Consider the following 24,367-nt stretch of genomic DNA (forward strand, 5'->3'; position numbering starts at 1 on the left):
CTAGTTCAGCGAAAACTAGTTCAGTTTACATGACAGCATCCAACAAGTACATCGATGCATCGATACCACACATTGTTTATAAGCATGTTATCAGTCGGCCGGAAAGAGTTTTAATCTCTTAAATTGTAAATAAAAATGGAACAAGTTTGTCGAGTTTGCATGATCAGCTGTGTCACGCTTGTGGAAATATTTGCTGAGCGACAGCAGCCGGATGAGGAACCCAGCCTAGCTGAGATGCTGAATGAATGCGTCGACTGTGAGGTACATCCAGATGATCCATTGCCAAAACAGATTTGCTTGTCCTGCGTTATTGATACCCAAAATGCATTCAAATTTAAACGCACATGTGAACAGAGCTATCAGCAGTTTTGTCTGCTGCTTAACAGGGAGGGAAATCTTCTCGAATCAAATAATCAAACAATTAAAACTGTCGATCGGCACCTGACAGCATGTGGAAACATAGAACTGGCGTCCGTGAAGATGGAGCAGCTAGAGACACATATGCCGGATAACTGGGAAGATAACTTTGAAGAAAACATGCTGCCACTATACAGCAAATTTAAGGAAGAACTTTCGCCAGGGACTTTGGACATTGCTAAAGCCGATGCCACCGAAAATAATCATCGCTGTAGAATTTGTGGCAAGGTATTCGCTGACATGACCCTGTTGACTGAGCACACAGTTTACCATAGAACAGAAGATCGTCGATTTATATGCACTCAATGCACGAAATCATATAAACGGCGTGCGAGTCTTCAAGCGCACATGCGCACTCACACCGTCGAGCGTCCTTACAAGTGTCAAGATTGTCCAAAAGTGTTTATGCTAAGCCATCAACTGAAGGACCACATGCTTAGTCACACGGGAAAACGTTCATACACTTGTCCACACTGTCCGAAAGCCTTCAAAAATAACTCGAATTTACAGTCGCATATCCGCATTCACTCAGGCGAACGTCCATTCATTTGTTCCTATTGCTCGAAGACATTTAATCATCCCTCAAACCTGCAAAAGCATGTTCGCATTCATGCAGAAGAATGTCCGCGTCCATACCAATGTCCCCATTGTACGAAGAGCTTCACCCGAAAGCAGCATGTCCAAGATCACCTTCTCGTTCACACCCATTATAGAGATTTCTGCCAGTCCGAAAACAACTTAAAACAATCTACTACCGTTGATAATATCAGTTGAAGGATTTCATGTCAATATTTTATATGCACTTTGTAAAAGATGAGCTTTTAAGCTGCTGTAAAATGTGGGAAATGTATACACATCAAACAGGAATCCTTGCTTCTGATTTTCTTTACAAGACTCGAATGAAACTTATGCTAATTTTATTGTTCCTATGACTTTTGAAAATAAAGGTTTTTCAAAATAAACATTGTAAACAATTAGAACTGTCTTGGTTTCCGTTAAATGAGATATTTAAAAAATGCAAGCTATAAAGTGTGACCAGTAAAAGTAATTTTCCTTTTGTATCGATACTTGCAAGCCATAAATCGATTTTATCAAGCTTATACGAGAGCAGTAAATTTGGTCAGTTTGTACTCATTTTAATTGTAAATAAACATGGAAGAACTCTGCAGAGTTTGCATGAGTAGCACTGAACCCCTTGAGGAAATATTTTCCAAGTGCCAGCTGCCAATGGAGGAACCCAGCCTGGCGGAAATGCTAACCGAGTGCGTCGACTGTGAGATCAGCCCAAATGATCCATTGCCCAAAATGATTTGCCATTCCTGTATTTCCGACTCTGTGAGTGCATTTAGATTCAAGCGCAAATGTGAAAGGAGCCACCAGCTGCTTTGGGAACGGTTGAACAAGAAAGCATGTCTTAAAATAGAAACTAACGTATTTTTTGCGTGTGACATAGAATTGAAGGGCCCCAAAATGGAGGAGCAGCTGAGCCAAACAGATATAGTGCAAGAAGACACAGATGCTAGTCAAGGCAACTATCCTTTGTTCAAGGAGCAAATGAGCAACCTGACTGAAGAACCTCCCGTCCCTCACAGCTGCCTAGTTGCCCAAGGCGAGTTAAGGGAACAAGCTACGGACCACACGCAGATTGGTAACGATAAAAATACGCACGAGTGTATGCAATGCTGGAAGACCTTTGATGAGAAAGGCACCCTTAATAAGCATATGCGTACTCATAGGAACGAGTGTCCTCACTGCCTGCAGGTCTTTAGCACTCGTTCAAATCTTCGGAGGCATATCCGCATTCATACAGGCGAACGTCCCTACAAGTGTTCCTACTGCCCGATGGCCTTCACAGATCATTCAGATGCTCAGAAGCATATACGCAGTCATACGGGTGAACGTCCATTCAAGTGTCCGCACTGCCCGATGGACTTTATGCAGAAGCCCCATCTCAATAACCACATCAAGCGTCACTCTTCCAAAGAATATCATAGCTGTCAGCACTGCTCGATGATTTTTAAAACTGTTCTCAAAAATCACATATGCAAAGAGACTCTCATTGGCTAAGAGAAATCTGTGTAGAGCATAGTACCATTATCTCATTATATAAATGTATGTATATATAGACTTAACGGATATATATATAAATCAACTTATATATTAACTTAACTGACTGGGCGATAGTTTGATTCAAATTGTATAAATCACGCCAATGGTCGGAAAACGGGTGGAAAATTGTTATCTTGTAAAGTCTGTCCGAAGTCTTGGGAATTTTCGAAGAATCCAATAAACATATTACATTAAATTAAATGATGTTTATAAGTAAGAAAAAGCGTGCAACATATTTTTAATGCTATACTATGATACTCGTATGTTAGTTAAATAATCAAATATATAGTTAATATTTAAAACTTATTTAAGAATTGAAAGAAATATATCATAAGAGTATTAAAAGGCTTTTACGAAAATGCTATAAAAAGAATCTCAATAAGTTGTCTAGCGATTGCCCCATATTTGTGAATATTTCAGTAGCGTGTCCAATGCGAATAAAATCGATGAGAAATGCTTGCATAATTGGAACTTGGAGTGAATTTCAATTTATTAACCATGCACATGTTGATAATTTAGTATTGAACGGGAAATGCACGTGTAATTTAAATTTGAATTTGATTAAGTTATGGTGTGTGAAGAACTTGGTCGAAGTGGACTGGTAGACTAGAACGATGTGTATTTGAGTGCCTGGCGCAGGGTCATGCAGTCGACCTCGTCTATTTTGCAGCTGTTTGCCTTGATGTTGATCTCCTCCTCCTGCATGACCTGGACATGCATGAGATAGCGCATGGATGCCTTGTTCTCGTTCAGCTTCTGATTTAGCTTGCAGACGGAGGCCTTGAGGGCCTGCAGCTCATTGTAGAGCGCATCCTGGACCATGTCACAGGTCAGCTCCAGGCCCGGCCGATGGGCGCGATTGCTAAGACGCGTCTGGCATAGTGTGATGGCGCGCTGCTTGTCGGACATCTCGCGCTCCAGTTCGCTCATGTTGCGCTGCACCTGATGGATGTGGTCCATGGTGTCCTTGTGCTTGTTCTCCAGGCACTGCTTCACGTGCTTCGTCTCAGCGATGCGTCGCTCGAAGGCCTCATTGGAGCGATCCGTCTGGTTCTGCATGTCCTCACAGATCTGCTTCAGCAGCAGATCAATGTAGGCGCGCAGCTGCCCGGCGGATACCAAAGCCTTGGCATTTGCCTCCAGATTCTCATAGGTCTGCGCCTGCCACTCGGTCAGCGAGAATTGGCTTGGGTAATGAGAGTTGGAATAGTTTAAGGCCTGATGGTTAATACATCTGCTGACCTACCAGTGCTGCTTGGACAAATCCTGACCTTTGCCAAGGTCCTGCTGAAACTCCTTTAGCTTCAGATTCTTCTCGTCAATTGCCAGTGACTTGTCCTTGGCTGCCAGATCCTGGTCCAGCAGATACATGGCCGCACGCAGCTTGCGTATCTGCTCCTCGGCCTCCTTGAGTGCAGCGTCGGCCAGGCCCTGGCAACCCTTGATGACCTTCAGCTCGCGGCGCAGCGAGCGATCCACCTCATCGTCGCAGAGATCGACGCCAATGCGACCCTCGCGGAGGATCAGGCACTGCTTGCATATGGCCAGCGACTTGTCCTTGAGAAACTCGATGGCATTCAGCACACGATTGCGATACGTGTTCAGCGTCTCATCCTCCAGAGCGGCCGTCTTCTTCTGGCGATTCAGCTCGTCGACCAGGAAGCGTATCTCGCTGGTGCGCTCGCGCATATGATGCTCCACCTCGCGCTGCCAGTTCTTGGTGGTGTCCTTCGTCTCATCGACCACGCGACGCGACTCCCTGAAAGGCAAACAGAGAGAGCCATGGAGTTGGTCTGGTGCTGCAGCTGCAATACTCACTCGACAATGCGCTCGGCGAGCTTCTCCTGGTCGCAGGTGATCCGGAACTTGATCTTGTTGTTGTAGTCCCAATCCTCCTCCGAGTATCTGGGCGGGCACTTGGCCACTGGACCCAAATGCTTGCTGGCCAGCTGCAGGCCCGTTATGCGACGCGGCTTCAAATTCGGCAACATGGTCGATAAAGATGCACTGCCTCTTACACTGAATCTGTCACTGTATTTCGCTTGGTTAAATATAAAATATATATATGGCGTAAGATTTAATCGAATGCGCAATCAAATGTTACGTATGCAATTCTTTATACACAGCCTGTGTAGGTGTGTGTGTGGGAGAGTTTTTTTCTTTCTCCTTCTTTCAGTAAGTCTTTCGACTGGCACACTTTGCTTTCGGTTGAGCTAGAGAATGGAGTACCTGACCCGACCTGGCTGTCTCTGTCCGAATCCGTACCGACTTCAACTGCTACTGAGCTGCAGCTGCTGCTCCTGCTGCTGGCTGTTCCTTGAGGCGCGGTGTGGGTTAGTTAAATCGATTCATGCTAAGGAATTTACGGTTGCCTAGCGGTATTTATTATTATTATGCTGCCATGTCAATGTCCATGTGGGCTTCAATGTGTGTGTGGTAGCCAGGACAGCTGCGCCTCTGTGTGAGTGAGTGTGTGTGTGTGTGTGTCACCTGGCAATCCAATTGGGCACAAACGAAGCCGAAGCCAGGGCCTGGGTGGAGCGCACGGGCTGGCAGCTCCGCTTTCATTGCAGCATTCGGTGGCAGGCGCGACTCGTCCTTGCGGTTTCGCCTTACGGCTTAAAAATAGCTGTGCCTGACTTTCAAGCAGCTAAATCGATCGATTTATGTTAACATACTTTCGCTTTTTACCTGTTTTATTTGCCATTTCCTTGCTTTATTGGCAACTGTGCAAAACTTTTTTGGCATTTGCTTATGCTAATCAACGCCAGCTGCGTGTCTGCATGGGCCGGTTAGATTTCACGGGGCGTGACGCCATATAAATGCGGAATTACAGTTTGAGAGCAATTGCAGACATCAATTTTGCAGCAGTCTGCTTGGTAGAGTAGTTGTCCAAGTTGGAGCTAATGAAAAAGAAGCATGCTGGTTCGAATCCTTGGCTAGTGATGCCTTAGCTGAAGGCCTTAGTAGCCAGATGTTATATAAAATCGGTTTCGGAATTTAGATATAGTAATATTCCATAAAATTGCCATTAATATTTGGCTAACTTGAATAAACTTCAGGTAAATGTGGAAATGTGTCTTATTGTTATATATGCATGCTCCAAATGTTGAACAACTTATATTTTTATATGCAAAAGAAAAAGTTCCATAAGAAACAAAGAAGTTTTTTCAGCTCAATATATATATATGAGCTATATATAAATATTCTCTAAAGACCTCCATATAAAGAGGGAAACACAATTAGTGAAAAATGTTCTATAAAATATTTTATCAAGCTTAATATATATATTTGTTAAACTAAAAAAAGCGGCCCCCTATCAAACCTTGCCCTTAATTCTCGTGAAATGGGGATGGATGAAAATATAATATAGAAAGTATTCAGAGAAGTTCGATTCAGTTGGTTGACCAGCCTGATAACTTCTCGATTAACTAAAGATTTGTTTTTTAGTTTTTTTGTAAAATTTAGTTTGAATTTATTACGATATACATTTGTTGTTGTTGTTGTTGTCCATCATATATATGCGTGTATATATGTTTAGTTTGATGTATATTTATATTATGCACTGCACTTAAACCTTAATGATAATAAAAATGTACAATTTAATTAACTAGGATCTGTTGCTGTTTGCATTATTAGTTGTCAGTTTTCTTTTTTCTTTTTTTTTTAATATTTATTTTGTTTTTCATTTTTTGGATTTCTGCGTTGTCTTCCGTTTTGGCTGCGGCAAATCCATTAGTTTGTACCCCAACATCTTCCTCTTCCTAGCTATGGCCACAAGTTGCAAGAACTGTTTTTTTTTTCTTTTGCTAATGTCGTTCGTTCTAGTAATTAAACCGCGCCTAATTAGTTACTAACATGTCTGGCGCACTTACAAAATAACTGTTATTAGGCCAGAGTTAGCCAATGTGATCGCGTGTTTGGCGCAATTTTTTAAATGATTTTTATTAACAGTGAACTTGCAAAGGTTTTCAACTGTTTTTTTTATGTTTTCATATAATTATTATTTGAGCCAGTCAGCCAAACGTTTAATTAGTTGTGTAATTAATTAGCTCTGTGAACTGTACAAATAGCTAAACTTTCGGTATATATTTAGTATGCAGATCGCAGCTCTAGAATCTATGCGAAGTTTTCATTTGTTTTTGTATATATATATATTTCTTGTTAAGACTGTGTGTGTCTCTTCCTCTTGTTTGTTTGCTGGGCTTTTGTCTCAATTGTTTAACTTGGCTATCTACGAATACAAACTGTAACTGTTTGACTTTAATTTATTTTCTTTTTCGTTTCTGTCTATCATATTTGTTTTAAATTCATTTATTTGCTCTTTGTTTTATTGTTTGTAATTTGTTGCTAGTTTCTTGTTGTTGTTGTTGTTTCCATTTTATGTAGGCAGTGTTTCATCATTCTTGGGTGTTGCTTGGGTCTCATGTTTGTTACTTCTTCAGCTGCTTAACATCGAGTCTCATTTTTTATTTATACATATATTACTTAAGTTTTAGCACAATTTCATTTTCTTTCTCTTTTTTTTTTTTTGGTTTCTTTGTTTTTCTTTTGCTGGGCTACACTAACAAAGAAAATAAGACATTTCTTATTCAATTTGCAGGCGCCACAATGAAAACTATTTTTCCATTTGTTATTTATTTTTGTTATTGTTGAATAACAAAATTGAAAATAATGCAAATTACAAAAGAAATTCACAAACCATATAAAACATAAACAGAAAAGGTATTACAATTCAAAAAATATATGTATATTTATATTATAATATTAATATATACTTTTTTTTTGTGTTTTTTATTTGTTTTTCATTTTTGTTTTTCTCTTAAATCGCATACAAATATTTGTGGCAAAATATTTGTTTTCTTTCTTATTCATTTAGCTCGTATTATAATTTAGTTGGTTTTGCTGTTTCTTTTCTTCTTTTTTTCTTTTAACAAAAATAATTGCTTCTGAGGTATTTTCTTCTTTTGTTTATATAAATATGTTTTTATACACATATAACCATTTTATAAGTATTTAGTTTTTAGTCGTTCTCGTTTTCCATAGTTTGTTTTTGTTTTTCTATTCTTTTTTTGTTTTTGTTTTTGTTTCATGTTTTCTTTTTGTATTGTAGTTGTCTTGTCTTTTTAAACAATTCAAAGCACCTTTTGATTATATTTGACATTGTGTTTTCAATTATGTTTTTCCATTTTTTTTTTGCGATTTTTTTCTTTTACTTTTGTTAATGTTTGCAAATATCAATATTTAGATAGAATTACAAAAAAAAAAATATAAGAACAATTGAAACAAAATATAATCAAAGTACATACACGACTCTAATTGTACATATCTATTATAATTAATTTGTATTTAAGTTTACTTTTGTTATCTTTCAGTTTTTGTTTGTTTTTATTGTTGTTGTGGCAGCATTTAGCTTCTCAGTACGCGGTAAATTGATTTTTACAAATTAGTATAGCATCAAGGGTTTCGTTTTTGTTTCTGTTTTTGTTTAGACTTTCTTTTTAGTTTTTTTTTTTTTGCATATTTTGTCGCTGCCGCTTTGTTTTGAGAAATGCCTTATTTTTTTAAATTGTAAACGTTCGAACCGCTCTTAAGTGAAATAACATAGAAAGTTGCAGCAACCGAAAGCGAGTTTTCTTCATTAGGACAAACTATCAAATAAACACAAACAAACAAACAAACGAAAAAAATAAACAAAATAATGTATTGGCTATGCAACATGCGAATTACGACTTTTACGCTGGGAAACCTTTGCATTTAGCTTCATATATTCCTTTTTATTATTATCAATTAATCGTTTTGTATTTTTAACATAATTATTATTATTATTGTTTTAATTGTTGTATGGTGTTTTCTTGGTTTTGTTTCTTTCCTTTCTTTTTCGTCCTATATACTAGGTGGTCACTGTACACAAAGGTTCATCAAAATTACTAAATGGCTAGACAAGAATTTAAAGCTCGAATCTAAACAGAAATCGTTTTCATAATTGTTTCATAATCATAATTGTTGTGGCTCTCTGTGTGCATTTAAGAATAGTTAAGACAAATAATAGAACTCAAGCAATCAACATAATTATTAATAATAATAATAGTAGTTATTGTTGTTGTTGTTGTTGGTTAAGTATGTGTTTGTATCTAACATATATTATTATATTGTTTCTTTGCGTGTATAGCATGTATATATGTGTGTATATATAAAAAAAATCAAAAAAGTTTAAAGTGTACATTTGAACTAAATTGTGTAAACCTTTTACCTATATAAGTATAAAACATAATCAGTAATTGATAAATATTTATACACGATCCGGAACTCGCTCCAGCTAGCTACTCTCAGTGTCTCACAATCTACAGACATATACATGTACATATATATGTTGTTATGTATATATATATATATGTTATATATGTATATAGTTATTCTATATAGTTGGCTATAGCAATAGCATATGTTATGTTATAGTATAGTATCTGCGTATGTCTCTAACTTTAGTATTTATGTATATCCAAACAAAACGTTCATCGTAGCACGCGATCTCCTCTTTATCTCCCTTCTTTCTCGTTCTCTCTCTCTCTCTCTCTCGCCACTCCCTCTCTGTCACTCTCCTATAACAAAAACAATTTTCACTCCATTCGCTTCGCCTTCGTTGACTCCCTCGCACCTCATCCAATAGTAACCTTAGACCATGGGCAGTCCCTGCTGCACATCCATCATCTCGTCCTGCGCTGGCGATGGGCGCGGCGCAAATGTTTGCATATGATGCGGATGCGGATGCTGGTGCTGCTGATGTGGGGGCGTGGCACGGGCAAACAACGTTGACCGCTGCATGGCCATGGGCACATTGGCGCCCACATTCGCATTCGCGGACGGGAACTGTAGCCGAAAGCTGTTATCCGGCAGCTGATGCTGTCGCAGTGTGCGTCGTGGCGAGCGCGCCGGCATCCGATTGGCCCGATGCATATCCTCCAGTATCGATGGCGCTACGTAGGTGAAACCCTGTAAATATTTCCATTAGTAAATTTATCCGCGTTTTGTCGGCTTTTCCAGCTGTCAATTCCATTTCCATTTCCAATGCGACCCACTTGCCTGATCGCGTGCACCATTGAATTTGGAGCAGCCCCGTTGCCCTGGTTCAGCACCCCGCCAAACGCAACTGCCAGGGACTACCCTGGCGCATACTAATCATGCCCAGCCATATGGACAGCACGGATTATGCAAGCCAGCCAACGGACTGACCTAACTGCCGCCTATGTAACACATTTTGCATAATTTTGGTTAGCAGCCCGCGTGAGAGACACTAATTAAAATTTGACGAAATCTCAAAACCACAATATAATAAACAAAAAGAAAGAAAAAACTTTATACTACAAATGCAATAAAATAATTAAACACGCCGTCGGCTGGCGTGTAAATTCATCCGGCACGCCACAGCGCTTGGGGCAGAGGCTGCACAAACGCGTGACGCGTTGAATTGGAATGGAATAAAGCCGTACGTGAGCGCAATAATAATAATTGAAGCCTCGATTTGGGAGCTGATCATATCACAATGCATTACACCCCAGTCGCCGCGGTGACCCACTAAAGTCGCGGGCGTGCCATGAGAAAGCTCCTAATAATAACCCGTACAGAGGTTCTAATTGAAACAAGAATTTTCCAATTAGCACACGGCAGGTGCCAACAGCAGTTGGCGAGGCATTGCCTAAAGCTTTTATTATAAGAAAGAGAACGAAGCAGGTTGCGCGGCGCTTCAGTGCGACTGTAACGGCTAATATGCTTATAAGGACATGTATATAATAAACATCAAACTGTACAGTTATAGCCAAGCTGCACATTTACTTTCAAAAACACACAGTTTGAGAGTTATTGCACTGCGAGTTGAAGCTTCGCTTATAAGAGAGCGCGACTGTTTAATCGGCTTTGCAGTGCATGTGCAACTGTTAACAATGCTTATGAGGACGTTAATACACTAAACATCAAACTGTGCAGTGCCTCCCAAGCTGTCCAGTAAGTTTCAATAGCAAATATAAAGCAATGCTGTTAAAAATTACAGCACTCTGAGCACTACTCTAAACAATTGGCCAAAACAAACCGCACTATCAATACACAAAAAAGCAAAACAAACACAAAAAAACGAAACAACCCGCCGAAAGCCAAGCGCAACGCATTTTATAAACAAATAAGCTGAGCAAAAACAACAACACAGTTTTGGCTGCTCATGAGCTGCAATTAGCTGCTCGTTGGCCAGAGCCAGCAGCGGCAGCGACAACAGCAGCAGCAGCAACAGCAGCAGCAGCAGCAACAACAACAGTTAGCGCAACTCTCTGCGTCTTTAACCAGGGCCATTTCTCAGTCACGTTCGTTGGCCAGTCGCAAAGAAACGCTCAAACTGTGCACACGATAGCCGGGCTGAAGAAGTAGAAGCAAAAAGAAAAATCAAACTTTCGTGTCGTGTAAAAAAAATTTCAAGCGCACTGCTTTACACGGACCCCCTCCCCTTCCCCCTCTGCCCAACACCTGCTATTTTTTACGGTTTTATAAGGCGCAGTCGTGACGTTTGGAGAAAGGCTTAGCTGGGATTTGCAAAAAGCTTAAAGTTTAATTTCACTATGCAAACGCATTGACATTCATTCTTGGACTTGGATGAGGTTGAGGTTGGACCTCGCGGCGCATCGCATCATTTGGCTTTCAGGGCTATCGGGTTCGGTGAGACAAAAGGGCCGGAGTCCAAATATCAAACCAGTTCAAGTGCTTGCAGTCACAACAACAACAACGGCTGAGAGAAAGAGAGCGAGCGCAAGGCGCAGGCGCACGTGCAGAAAGCGAGAGCGCAGCAACGTTGGCGTCGGCGTCGCGTGCTTGTAATTGGGACAAGAACCGTTTGGCAGCAGCGCAGTCGCAGCCGCAGCAGACGTCAACGTTGCCACAGCGCTTGTCAAACTGCTAGGGCTGGCAACAGTGCGTGCGGAAGTGCTTTAAAACTGTGCGCGACTGTGTAAAAATTGCATAATTTTAAATAATAAAAAGACACACATAACCACCTGCTAACAACAATAAAAGCATGTGCAAGAAATCTATAATAAAAATTGGCAAACAATCGAATTGTGTGAAAACAGCAGCAGCAACAACAAATTGCTGGTAGCCGCGAAAATAAAAGCGACGCTTTGTTCATTCATTGTATTTAACAGACAGTAACAACTAAGACTTTTTTACTGTAAAATGTCCAAGCTGTTGAAAATAAATTCACTATCGTTGCTGCTCCTGATGGCGACAGCGCTGCCCCAACAACAGCAACAGCAACAGCAACTGCTGCCAGCGACTGTTGCTGCAACAAGCACTGCAAAAACGACAACAAGACTTTTAAATGCAACTGACGGCACTGGCACTTTCATCGATAGCACCAGCAACAACAACAACAACAACAACAACAATGAGGCCTCCACCGTCGCCTATGAACAGCAACAACAACAACAACAAACATTGCAATATGCTCAAATAACGGCATTAGATAAAGAAGTAGGTATGCATACGGTATCTATTAGCAGTAACAGCAACAACAACAACAACAACGAAATCAACAGCAACAGCTACGGAGGCAGCTAATCAGCTGTTAGGCATATTTCATATACCCTAACTCTATGAGTATTACCAATTTAGCTAACTCTGTTATTTAATGATGCACATTTTTAAGAAAAGGGAAGGTTTAGTTCTGATCATTCACTGTTAAGAACAGCTTATCAAATATGGTAATTGCTGACTAAATGGGGATCGCTCTATGCGATTTTCATGTCAAGTAACAACAAGACGATAATGACTTAAGAAAATATAAACAATTGTTTCGTTGCGGTCTGTCCCTTACCTTCTTTCGCAATTACTTTCTTACTCACTCTCTTTTTATACTTTTCTCTCACCTGATCGCTTACTCTAATTAGCTTTCCCACTTTTACTCTGCTCTTATCCTAAATAAACATCAACATTTTATCAGATTTACTTATCATTTTGAAAATCGCATAGAAAGGCGGCACTTAATAGAGTTAACACAAGTAAGAGCAATTTATATTTATATAATAAACTCTCTCCCCTTTTCCAACTCTCCAACGCCGCCTTTCTATGCGATTTTCATTAAGTGAAGTAAGGCTTACATGTTTTCATGTTTACTAAGTACAAAAGAAAATGGGAGTGAGAAACTAAGCGAGGGAGACTGAGTAAAAGAAAAACTAGCAGAGAGGAAGAACACCATTAAATGGAGGAAGTGAATGAAATTTCAAGGTCTACAGTTTTTCTAGAGCAAATAAAAGTCGCTTTATCCGGTTTTTTTTTCTGTTGATATTGAAGTGAAATTTTCGACATGATTTACTTAGATGACCGAAGTTGGTGGGGCCTTCACGCTGGCGGGGCTCTCGTCGTGCGCGTATTTATATGGAACAGTTGTAGCCAAAACCCAAAACAACGATAACGAACGGAGGCTTTGGCGAGTGTTTAAATTGCAAATTAGCCGCTGCACTAACAACAATCACAACAACAACAACAACGACTGGGTGCGAGGTGGTTAACGGCTGGGCTGGGGGTGGGGAAAGGGCGACAAATTGTCGGTACGGTAACTTTTTGGGTGGCCGCTTCAAGTGTGTGAAAGTGAAATTTATTACACCTGAATTTGGAAAACGAACAAATTTAGAGCTAGACGTAGAGCAGCTCCCGTATGTGCGTGTGTGTGCTTACAGCTGGGTTAAGTAATTGCCAGAGCATCCGAGAGCTGATTAAAATTTAGTTTATGGCGCTAATCTGGTTTTTCCACTCTCTTACGTCTAGTTGAACGCCTGATCAAGCAATGGGCACCGATTGTGTGGCTGGCGCCGGAGGAAAAATTCATGCCACTGGGCGTTGAGGAGTTTCTGCAGCATGTGCATCCCATGGACAAGGATCGAAGCTTTACGCCGGGCGTGCCCTTCAGCGAATACTCCACCAAATCGCATCTGGTGACCAATGGCGAAATGGAGGATCTGCTCAAGAACGAGCAATCGTTCATCCACGGGCGTAATCCCAATGAGGCGCCAGTGCCCATCTATGGCGTGGTCACACTGTGTCCCGGTCCGGCCAAACGCGAGCCCGAAGCAGTGCCGCCGCCGCCATTGGCCAGCACACGGGGTCCCTACATACCGGTGTCCATTGATCCGCTGGAGGAACGTAATGAGACGGTCCGACGTTCGTCGCGACTCTTTCCACTGTTTCAGCGCGTGAGGCGCGAGGCAGGCAGCATGCCAGAGTACGGGCCGCTCAGTGACTACGATCTGGTCATGGGTGAGACACAGTTAGCTGGCGCAGCGCTTCCTGAACCCGCGACGTTTGAGCAGCAGCAGCAGCAGCCGCTGGAGTCGGAGTTGGAGAATGGGCTCCCAGTGAATAACTTTATAGCCAATCTGGCTGACAATGTCAAGTTCAGTGGAGGCGTCGATCAGGACGACAATCTGGAGGATAACAATATAAGCGATGCGCCAGCGCAAGAGACGCAGCGGGTCAAGGGACAGCTGCCTGGCTTCCATGTCACCTATTGGATGTTCTATCCCTACAGCCAGGGCAAGACGATGTGCACGTTGAGCCTGGGGCCCCTGGGCCGCATACCCTTTCCGGCTGTCTACGGCTACTGTCTGGGCCATCGCCGGGATATTGGCAGCCATGTGGGCGATTGGGAGCACATGAGTTTGTACTTCAACGGCGATGCTGAGCCGCAGGCCATGTATGTGTCCGCTCACGATGCGGGCGCCTACTACAGCTACAATCGCCTGACTGGATCTTTTGAGTTTCGGCGCCAGGAGACGCGTAAGGGCATCCTGCAGCGTCCCAATTTTCCCAAAACGGTCACAACGTTCAAGAACCATCCGGTGCTCTTTGCCGCCAAGGGATCCCATGGTCTGTGGACGGCGCCCGGCAAGCATCGTTTCGTTAAGGTGGCTCGACTTTATGATATCAATGGCTTTGGCACGCCCTGGAACACTTGGAAGGCAGTCGACATAAGCTATAAGAATCTGCGCTCCTATGGTGTGTATGCGATTTGCAAAGTTGTTGACTTTATTTAATCTTTATTCTTTTTTGGAGCAGGTCGCTCGTTGGTGCCCGATTGGCTGACCTATCGCGGCAAGTGGGGCAATCCCAAGAGCAAGTGTCATCCTTTTCGCCGCATTGGCCTTAACTTCTGCGAGTTCACAGACGGACCCACGGGCATACCACTGAAGGAGCCGCACTTTGAATGCGGCGCCGACTATCGCTGATTGTAGCATTGGCCCGACTAACATTAAGCTTAACTTAAGAAAAGTATTTATTGTGAAATTCCCTACCTGCTGGTTGCTCCCAAAAGCATTAAAACTGACCTAAGAAACGTGCTTAACAATTTATATATACTAAAAGTTGGAAATTTGGAAATAGGGATCAAATATTCAGAGTCGGAATCCACCTATATATAGTCTATAAACTTTTTTGCTCTTCCTAGAAAACTCTGTTAATAAATCTAGCTTGACTCTGGATGGCAGGTACATAAATCTATCCTTATCCTGCTTGAACTTTAACTAATATGAAGATTGACTAAACTCCCATTTGGAAGGCATAATATAAGCTTAATCCTAGCACTCACTTGAAAAATTGAATTGGCACTTTCGCTGAGCGTTGTATCATCCGGTGAATCCACGGGAATTTGTCTTGTGAATCTCGTATCAAACTGGGAGACATCATCCTCACTTCGCTGTTTAAATCGTATAAAATCTGATAAGTTAATTGCTCAGCATTAATATCGAGTTGTTGGTTTACCAGCAGCGGCTTAATGGGCGGCTCGAGGCGTCGGGCCACAACATCGTTCCAGTTGACATGTTTGAAGAATGGATGTGACTGAACCGCCGCCGCATCCTCGGGTCCGCTGCCCAGACGCTGTGGCTCCTGTCGCTTCATCAGGCGCCGCACCAGATCTCTGGCTTCGGGTGTGAGGTAGGCTGGCAGATTAAGCTTGGCTTTCAGTATGGTCTCAATGGTTTTCTTGCGATTCTCGGCGGTGAAGGGCGGCTGCAAAATGAAGCGCATGACGTATTAGGTTCTCAGAAAGATGAGTGATATTGTTATGGCACTTACCACGCCCGTGAGCATATCGAACATGAGTGCGCCCAGGGACCACCAGTCGACGGCTTTGCCATGGCCACTTCTAGTTAAGATTTCTGGTGCCCTATAAAATACAAGAGTTTGTGTTTAGTTTTGAACATCGACAGCTTAAGCAATTATTGAAAGGATTGGCGGGCGCGCACGCACATGTACTCAATTGTGCCGCAGAAGGTGTGGGTGACAATACCCTCTTGTATGTGCTCCTTGCACAGACCAAAATCCGTTAACTTCACATGTCCCTGTGCGTCCAGCAGTATGTTCTCTGGCTTCAGATCGCGATAAATGATGCCCAGTTTGTGTAAATGACCCAAAGCCAATATGATTTCACTCAAATAGAAGCTGCAAGCAATATATGTTTGATTAGATTTCCGTTCTACGGACCTGAACAGGGTAACCTACCATGTGGTATCCTCCAGAAAAATGCCTTCTCGCTCCAAATGCATAAACAGCTCACCGCCACTTAGATACTCGAGTATCAGATACAATTTACCGTCTGTTTGAAAGGCATACACCAATTCCACAATAAACGGATGCTGTAAAAGAAAGAAAACGGAAAAATGAATTATTATGTAAAGAACATATAAATATAAATTTATTGGGATAGTTAGATAGTTGGTTTAGTTGTCTGAAACAATGCAGTAATATGTAGAGAGATAGATTTTAATGGCATTCTAAATGAATGATTAGCTTCTTAGCATAATGTTTATGCGAGTTTACCATTTGTTTTTGATATTTTTAGCCATATGAACACGAGAAACGAATAACCTTGTTTTTTTCCAACTAATATTCTTCTACGTTAGAACTTGGTCTGTATCTCACCTTGACTGCTTCGAGTATATTCCGCTCGGCGCGCGTGTGCGCCGTGTCCTTTTGATTGGTCACTATGGACGCCTTTTTGAGCACCTTCATCGCAAAATATTTGTTGGCATCACGTCCAGCGGTCTTGCGCACCTGTTGGGGAAGACAAGTCGAGCATTATAGACAAGTTTAAAATGGTTTACTGGTAGCAACTCACCTGAAATACTTTGCCGTAGCCACCTTTGCCAAGCACTTTCTTAAGCTCAAAATCCGTTGGGCCCAATTTGATTTTGCCTGGATTGACATTCTCCTCGGAGAGCTGTATGGTTTCCTGGCCCTCACTGCTGTTTCCACCAAGGTGAAGAGAGAGAGAGGAAGAGAGGCAGAGTTTAGGGACACGATTAGTTTAGCAAATGTGTTTTAGATTTCGTGTGCATTGCTGCTGGCGTGGGAAATGGACAACCCACGCGTTCTATAAATAAGTTCGCTGGCAAACACGCGCCAATTGGCGCCCCCCACACCCCGTAACATTGCCCAACCCCTCGGGCTAGCCAACTAACAGCCCACTCCATCAGCATATCGAGTGTTTGCACATCGGCTGGCTGGCATATTGCCCACTAGACGGGGCAACAACAGCTTGTTGGTAGTCAATTGCCAGTTGTAAACAATTCTGACGCCGCCACATGACAAAGCCAGTCGCGTTATCAGTCCCGGTAGCTGCCGCCAACGACAGGTGTGCCTCTCCTTCTGGCGGCGATCATAATGTGCGTGTTTGTGTGGCAATTGATACGTTATTGCCCCAGCCTTGGGCCGATTATCATCCGCCCGACACTTATGGGAATTCCCCCCCTCAACATTTGTTCAGTTGCTGTTCTCAGAAGAGAATCGCGTCGTCTGTGCGGCGCCTGCGAAAGCCTCGGAATCGCAGTCTCATCATTTGCCAGCGACATAACTTGGGCATTACTCACTCTTGGTGTAGGTTTATGCTCAATTCCGGTTCTAGATCGACCTGCAAGAGAGACAGAGACAGAGAAACAAATATAAGAAGAGTATATACAATATGCAAATGAGTCAGAAAAAAAAAAAAAACAAACTTGAACAATTAGTAGCTCCTATTGAAAGCCCACAAGTTACATTGTAAACATTTTAAAGATACTCAATCTAAATAATATTCAACAACTTATCGAGACGCAATAATTCAAATACTTTCGCTATATCATAGACGTTCAACAGGTATTCAAAGGTTTAAATTAAGAGAAAAGGAATTCCAAGTCTACATTTCTAACATCTGAGATTTTTATTCCCTTGCAGAGGGTATTATAAACAAAATAATTCCGATTCCATTAAATCATTATAAATTCGTATCGTATTGTCCAGGTCGGGTTACTATATCATATAGCTGCTACGTAAAAACATGTTCCTTTGCAAGATATTTCGAAGAACTTCATCAATAGCATCAATGCAATAACGCTAAATACATTAAAAGGAAAATCTTTTTAATATCGTACTCCTATTTCACATAGCTTCTGTTGGAACATGGAGCGTTGCTTAGGTAGCATCTCTTTTAAACAAGTGTATTTTGTTTAAAAGTTAGTTAATAACTACTTAACTTTAAAGATTTCAACGAATTTTAGTCATATTTTAGACTCTACTATTTAATGGATGTCAATCTTTGAACTCTATTTAAAAAATGTTACAGGATTTGCTAAACGATCTCTGACGAAAGTTGCGTCTACCTGGAACTGGGCAAAGTATCTTTATGACAGAGACAAATTGAGATGCGCTCTTTGCCAGAGAGAAAGTGCTTTGGGGGCCGAGAGAAATCGTTAAAAGCGGCAACGCCGACGCAGAACGAGGCGCACAAAAATTCCGTTTTGCCTCGGGTTCGCTGTTGATCGGCTATACATATAGATGACTAAATATATATACTTGTATGTATATAGAGCCAGACACTTCTCCACACACACGGACGCACACACCTTCTCTTTAATGACAAACTAAAATTAGAACTCGGAACAATGCCAAATACTCTGCCGGCAATTCTGCTGCGGATGCTGCCGAGACGTTTGCCTCTTCGTTTAGGGGGCGGGGCGGGGCGACTTGGAGACTTCTCATCTCAATTTGGACGCGCAGGGGAACTCGTCATGCCTTGAAAAGCGTACAGAAATTTGTTTCATTTCGAATATACACATGTGTATACATATGCGGGTGTCAGAAGTCAGTTTTGGTTGAACGGCAACTGGTTCAACCTTCTCAAATGCTGGCGCCGAATTCCAATTAACAAATCCATCATAATTTCTAATGTCCACATTTCGAGGGCGTGCGCCCGCCCTGCAGCCAAAAGTATTTATGACAATTGCAAAATAAAAAAAATTCCCCTGATTGCATTTATTCAATTGCTGGAAAATAAAGCAAATAATGCTGCACACGCTGCCGATCGACACGATTTCCAGGTTTCCATTCGAACGTTTTCTTCGACTTTTTTTGTTGCTTCTTATCAGCAGAGCACTTTGCCGTTAATTTTTTCCGTTTTCTAATTTTGTTTTATACACTGATAAGAGTTTTCGTTCCTTTTAAGTGGGAGTTTAGCTTACTGCAAAGAGCGAATGAGCATGTGTGCGTGTGTGAGTGTGACCCAGCGTTATTCTTTGACGTGAAAAATGCACTGAAAATGACATTCTATCTCAGCACTAATGGGAGCAATACATAACAAGCATAGGGTTACGAAAGCAACATTCAGTCCCTAATTGTATTCTAGAAAGTAAACTATTTTGGTTTTCCAAGATATTTTGATCAAATTCAACAATTACAAACTGATTTATGTTTTTAATGCCTTTTTAAAGTGTTATCAAAATCGCATTATTATATCATATACATATATACATATGTACAAAATGTAATCAAACGTATATAAAACTTGGTTGTACGTGATTAAGAAGCGAATTATCTCATAGCACGTCTGCTATAAGTTCGCAAGAGTATCTAATCTTCGGCAAATAAAAGATAAATGCCCTTTCCTGTTTTCTGACATTATGAAAATATATATTTTTTCCAGGAATTAAGATGGTACTTTGTCAATAAAGTCGCCTTTCTACGGACAATTCAAGACTGGGTGCGACTGGGTGCTCTCAATGTAGTTGTTGTAATTCCCAAGTTGATACTGACGGGCCTGTGTGTATGTGTGTGTGTCTGTGTGTAGGTACGGGTGTGAGTAATTGATACTGATTATTTTGAAGGACATTTGTATGGTTCAATTGCCTAATGTTGAAATCAAATTTAGCGATAATTATAGAAAAAAAATGTGTTTCGTGTAGCGCCGAGCTGTGCTTGCGGCTTGAGCTGAGGCTGCAATGACTGAAGATGTTGAATAACCTGATGACGCCACACTCCGAAACTGTGGTGGACTTTTGCGCAGCAGATAAGCGCAGAGAGTTCAGCGCCCAAACAGAGAAAATGCGTTTTTTTTTTCTTTATTTTTTTTTTGGGAGGCGGGGGCCAGACAAAGCAAAGGTAAACAAAGAGGAAAAACTTGCGTACCGCACATGTGTAAGTGGATGTTAAAAGGGTGGGGGAAAGAGGGGCGGGGTGGTCGTTGTGCTGCTGCGCAGTTTGTTAAATACTCACATCATCCAACTCGATCCTGTCGTCATCCGAGTCTCGCGCTTTGTCATCTTCGTGCAGCTCGAGATCGAAGAGTTCATTTGTATCGCTTACGTCCGCCATTTGTCGTTGTGTTTGTCGTCACACACACACGCACTCACACGCACGCACGCACACGCACACAAGCGCAAACACAGGCAAACACTTTGGCTTTGCCTTTTTTTCCTTTTTTTGTTTTTACGTTTGCAATTGAATTTGTTGCTGCTTCTGCTGCTGCCTAAGCAATACGGAAACAGCCCACGGTGACGGTGACGGCGACGGAAAGGAGACGCACTTCCTTGTCAATGCTGCAATTTGATTTTTAGTTTTGGCTTTCTCGCACTGGCGCGGGACGGCCCCGAAGGTTATTTGTTTATTAGTTAATAGAATATGAATGGAAACTGAGGCGCAGCAGCAGCAGCGGAGCGCCAATGCCACAGCCACAATGCCAATACACACACGCACACACACAGACGTTTACGCGACCATGAGACGCATATAGAGGTGCACGTAAGTTGCTGCACGACGCGAGCCCACACGCGCGCTTACTTATTAATGTTAAAATTAAATTAAATGTTATTTAATAATAGTTAAAATGCACTTTTTCTTTGTTTGCAACCAGAACACGAGGTAAGTTAGGACAGCGATTGCACTATTCGCGTTTATCGATACCTGACAGTCGTGCAAGCAGCACTATCGATGCTATCAATGATATTTTGCGATTAGAATCGCTGCGGTGAACCGATACATCGATACATGTTGCTGGCACGCTAGCAAAACAAAGTTGGCAAAAAAAATAAAAAGTAACCAATTAAAATTACATTTTAAATAAGAAATAATTATGTGCAACGGTGGCTCGCCCAGCAGCAACGGCTCTCAAGCCGAAGAGAACAACGAACACGAACAAGAACAGGCAGCTACGGATCAAGAGGAACAGGCGTTGAGAACAGCCATTGGGTCGTTCACTGCAGAAGAGATTCTTGCTGAATATGGTAAAAATTTAAAGTTGCTTACTTTAAATTCTCAAGTGGCCGAGCTCTTGACCATCATTCGCGACAAGTAAGTGCCTGTCACGTGTTGAAACTCCCACTTATCTTTGCCTCTCACACAGAAACACCTCACGGAGTGATTTTAAATTTTATGCTGACCGGCTAATACGGCTCGTTATCGAGGAATCTCTAAACCAGTTGCCCTACTCCGATTGCGCCGTGGAAACTCCAACGGGGGCCATTTATCAGGGCCTAAAATATCGTTCTGGCAACTGCGGCGTCTCCATCATACGATCCGGAGAGGCCATGGAGCAGGGCTTGCGGGATTGCTGTCGTTCTATACGCATTGGAAAGATTTTGGTCGAATCGGATGCCAATACACACGAGGCTCGAGTGGTATATGCACGTTTTCCCGATGACATTGGTAGCCGCCAGGTGCTGCTCATGTATCCCATCATGTCCACAGGGAATACTGTGTTAAAGGCAGTGAATGTTTTGCGAGAGCATGGAGTGCCTGAGGAGTGCATCATATTGTCGAATCTTTTCTGCACGCCTGTCGCCGCTCGTACCGTAGTCACTGCGTTTCCCAGAATGCAGATTCTCACCTCCGAGCTGCATCCGGTGGCACCCAATCATTTTGGCCAGAAATACTTTGGTACTGACTAGATAGGTAGTCACAAAAATGAATAAGAAGCAGAAGCATAACATCAGCTCCTAAAAGACTTGACAACTAAGCTCGGCTTAGGATAGGTAGCGTGTTAGATTACCCTGCCAACCATCCAAACCAAATCCTACTTAAACCAACTGACCTATGTTTTGTTGAATACGTTGTTTAGTTTCTTATTTATATCTTCTCCGTTCTCTCTCCTGCTCTAGATGACTTTTAAATCGGAGGTGGAGGTCAACTACTATGCAATTATTTGGCTTTTTATGTAATATGCAAAAATACGCGACTCGTTTATCTTATGTAAATAGAAACAGAATAAATATTATATATATCACTTAAGAGCTCATTTTATAATTGACCACCGTGTCCACCTTGTGCAAGCCAGTGGAGAAGGAGCGCAACTGCACCGCCTGCGCGTTCTGTATGAAGACTGCGCCGGTTTCGTCCCACTGTGCTGGTATCTCGGTGTTTTGAAGGGTATGTATCATCACATCAAAGGTACAAATGCAGTCGAGCAGCGGCAAATAGCTAACAGTGGCCGATATCTGGCGCATAACATCTCGTATCTCGTTTTGTATGCGGCTTAGCTGCTTCGAGGATGTCTGCTTGGTTGGATCATTGGATTCGCCATCGCCACCCTCCGCGTGCATTTTGAAGTCCCAACACTCGAGAACTTCCTTGGTGTGCGCATTTGTGATGACCATTGAGATTTTGTTAATCATGTTCTTGGAAAGCCATTCTGGAAGGGATGACAAAGTATGTTCGCGGGGGGAGAGGGGTGTTGGTCATAGAACGCAACAGACGTAACGCGTGCGCAGTTAACTAACCTTCGGTTTGCTTCAAGACGTTTTGCAAAAAGGTTGTGATCTTAGGGTCCTTGGACATGAGTATGGTCAGTCCATATTGTTGTGTGTTATCAAAGTTCTCCGCTGGATAAATACCACGTTGGAATAATATCGAATTGATGCCGTATTCTAATTTCGCAAGTAAACAAAGGCAGGACGCCATAATTAGAGCGCGAGATTTACAAGCGTCGCGGTTCTTCTTGTATTTACTTACTCAAGTATTCGACAATAATTTGCGCTGAGCCCTTTAGCGTGATGCAGTTTTTAGTTGCTTGGGCCGTGGACATATTAAGCTGCGTTATTTTATTAATTGGCAAGAGAAAACTTTTCTATAAATTTAAGCCGCTAGTTTTTGAAGCTGTCTTTTCAGTTCCGTTCCTGTCCGAACCAGTAGGGCTGAATGAACAATCACTCGCGAAGAAACACGTAAAACTGGTTCATTGATTCGATTTTGTGCAAATTGAGTGAATAAACTTAGTCGATAAAATAAAATGGTTTTCAAAAATACCAAAAAAAAAAACTATAAACGGCAAAAATACTAAAATACCAAACTTACCAAAAGCTTTGGCGCCAACAGCAAACAGCATTCGAAAATAATAATTTCCTTTCTGCCATTTTTGTTGAGGGTATTCGACATTTTTGTAACTTTCCCAGGCATTTAAATGTTAATTGTATGCGAATTATTTACTTATGATTGCACTTCTTTTTGGACTATTTAATATATATTTAATATAATATATTTATTAACATGGAAACAAAGCGCAGTTCTTGCAACAAATACATGACTTTTATTAGCAATCTTTTAACTTTTTATAATCTTGAGATCCATTAATAGTTCCTACTAGTGTTTGCATTTTATAGACGTTTATTTTGCGCTGCTTCTCATCCATCGATTGCTATTGTTGCTATAAGCCATTTTGTAGGTGGAACCTGTTGAAGAACCAAACAAACATTCTTTTAGCAAGGCTTCAAATTATTTTATTTTCAGAGAAGCCTTGTAACCTAAGATTCATAATTACACACAGCTGCTAAGTTGGGGCTCAATCAGCCGGAAGATTTCACGTTTCGATTAAAGAAACTTAACTGCAAATTAGGAAAATCAAACAAAAATGTTTTGTTTTTCATTTCTTTTCTCAAAATTGTTTCAATTGTTTAGCTATAAATAATTAAAAAGAGCATGAGCGCACTTAAAAAAAAATTAACTAATAATTAAAGGCAAAAAATGTGTAAAATGTGAAGTATTTGCAAATTTTTAATGAAATTTTTTCTTACGCATCGTTTTTGTTTTTCAATTAAAATTAAGCTTTACATAGTATTTTTGGTATAAATCTTTCAATAATTAAATTAAAAATTTTGACTTAACTTAACTAAGAATAATCTCTTCGCCTACGATAAGTACAAACTGTTGTCAACATATACATAAAAATAAAGTTTGCATTTCCCATACACTTTAGTTACAAATACTAGTTTAAGAAAAAAAAACATAAATGGGAAATAAAATAGTATTTCGAAATTAAGTAGCTGTATGTGTGTGTTCTTAGCATAAAAATTAAATTAATCATTCATAAAATACAAAATAAATTATGGTTAAGCTCTTTTATAACTTAGTTGAAATGTACACAAAACTTATCGTGAATCATAATGTTTATATATGTAATATGTATATATATATATATATACATATATATATCTATATATATGTATGTATATATACATGGTTTATTACAAGTTCTTAGCTACGTTAGCTTTCGTTCTTTATATTCTCTATA

At 41.2% G+C, this 24,367-nt stretch overlaps 7 protein-coding genes across 11 annotated transcripts in view; 3 read left to right on the forward strand and 4 right to left on the reverse strand.

The window, feature by feature from the left end:
- Positions 1-1,425: 1,425 nt before the first annotated feature.
- LOC135432717 (zinc finger protein 177-like) lies at positions 1,426-2,586 on the forward strand. Its single transcript, XM_064688508.1, has 2 exons — positions 1,426-1,752; positions 1,871-2,586. The coding sequence occupies exon 2, from the start codon at positions 1,888-1,890 to the stop codon at positions 2,482-2,484; it is 597 nt and encodes a 198-aa protein (XP_064544578.1). The 5' UTR covers positions 1,426-1,752; positions 1,871-1,887; the 3' UTR covers positions 2,485-2,586.
- Positions 2,587-2,980: 394 nt separating this feature from the next.
- Tektin-C (Tektin C) lies at positions 2,981-4,700 on the reverse strand. Its single transcript, XM_064688507.1, has 3 exons — positions 4,345-4,700; positions 3,773-4,285; positions 2,981-3,712 (listed from the first exon to the last, which is right to left on the reverse strand). The coding sequence occupies exons 1-3, from the start codon at positions 4,515-4,517 to the stop codon at positions 3,133-3,135; spliced, it is 1,266 nt and encodes a 421-aa protein (XP_064544577.1). The 5' UTR covers positions 4,518-4,700; the 3' UTR covers positions 2,981-3,132.
- Positions 4,701-9,068: 4,368 nt separating this feature from the next.
- On the reverse strand, positions 9,069-20,723 carry S6k (Ribosomal protein S6 kinase). Of its 3 annotated transcripts, none has more exons than XM_064688687.1 (10): positions 20,083-20,723; positions 17,427-17,467; positions 16,676-16,802; positions 16,480-16,611; positions 16,060-16,193; positions 15,808-15,999; positions 15,634-15,724; positions 15,319-15,567; positions 15,146-15,253; positions 9,069-9,519 (listed from the first exon to the last, which is right to left on the reverse strand). In XM_064688687.1, the coding sequence occupies exons 1-10, from the start codon at positions 20,179-20,181 to the stop codon at positions 9,202-9,204; spliced, it is 1,491 nt and encodes a 496-aa protein (XP_064544757.1). In that variant the 5' UTR covers positions 20,182-20,723; the 3' UTR covers positions 9,069-9,201. The 3 variants fall into 3 exon arrangements, with proteins under 3 accessions (XP_064544757.1, XP_064544759.1, XP_064544758.1); XM_064688689.1 differs by lacking the exon at positions 9,069-9,519 and adding an exon at positions 13,123-14,503; XM_064688688.1 differs by lacking the exon at positions 9,069-9,519 and adding an exon at positions 13,123-14,511.
- Positions 10,909-14,909, forward strand: LOC135432847 (uncharacterized). The gene is made up of 3 exons (XM_064688686.1): positions 10,909-12,040; positions 13,330-14,556; positions 14,617-14,909. The coding sequence occupies exons 1-3, from the start codon at positions 11,740-11,742 to the stop codon at positions 14,784-14,786; spliced, it is 1,698 nt and encodes a 565-aa protein (XP_064544756.1). The 5' UTR covers positions 10,909-11,739; the 3' UTR covers positions 14,787-14,909.
- A 114-nt stretch (positions 20,724-20,837) lies between the features above and the next one.
- On the forward strand, positions 20,838-22,092 carry kri (krishah). 3 transcript variants are annotated; one of them, XM_064688691.1, is made up of 3 exons: positions 20,838-21,156; positions 21,209-21,741; positions 21,963-22,092. In XM_064688691.1, the coding sequence occupies exons 1-3, from the start codon at positions 20,939-20,941 to the stop codon at positions 21,971-21,973; spliced, it is 762 nt and encodes a 253-aa protein (XP_064544761.1). In that variant the 5' UTR covers positions 20,838-20,938; the 3' UTR covers positions 21,974-22,092. The 3 variants fall into 3 exon arrangements, 2 of the variants coding, with proteins under 2 accessions (XP_064544761.1, XP_064544760.1); XM_064688690.1 differs by having other exon boundaries at positions 20,839-21,156; positions 21,209-21,756; XR_010436973.1 differs by having other exon boundaries at positions 20,840-21,156; positions 21,209-21,836.
- Positions 22,012-22,999, reverse strand: mad2 (mitotic arrest deficient 2). The gene is made up of 3 exons (XM_064688693.1): positions 22,813-22,999; positions 22,581-22,727; positions 22,012-22,492 (listed from the first exon to the last, which is right to left on the reverse strand). The coding sequence occupies exons 1-3, from the start codon at positions 22,883-22,885 to the stop codon at positions 22,089-22,091; spliced, it is 624 nt and encodes a 207-aa protein (XP_064544763.1). The 5' UTR covers positions 22,886-22,999; the 3' UTR covers positions 22,012-22,088.
- A 385-nt stretch (positions 23,000-23,384) lies between these two features.
- Positions 23,385-24,367, reverse strand: part of vn (vein) — a 34,281-nt gene continuing 33,298 nt past the window's right edge. The window contains exon 6 of the mRNA XM_064688586.1: positions 23,385-23,528. Coding sequence (XP_064544656.1) covers positions 23,464-23,528 — 65 coding nt within the window. The 3' untranslated portion in view covers positions 23,385-23,463. The remainder of the gene's footprint in view (positions 23,529-24,367) is intronic.

Source organism: Drosophila montana, unplaced genomic scaffold (assembly GCF_035044405.1).
Source record: "Drosophila montana isolate Dmon_TW-CO22-7 unplaced genomic scaffold, ASM3504440v1 contig_3213_1, whole genome shotgun sequence".
Taxonomy (NCBI): Eukaryota; Metazoa; Arthropoda; class Insecta; order Diptera; family Drosophilidae; genus Drosophila; species Drosophila montana.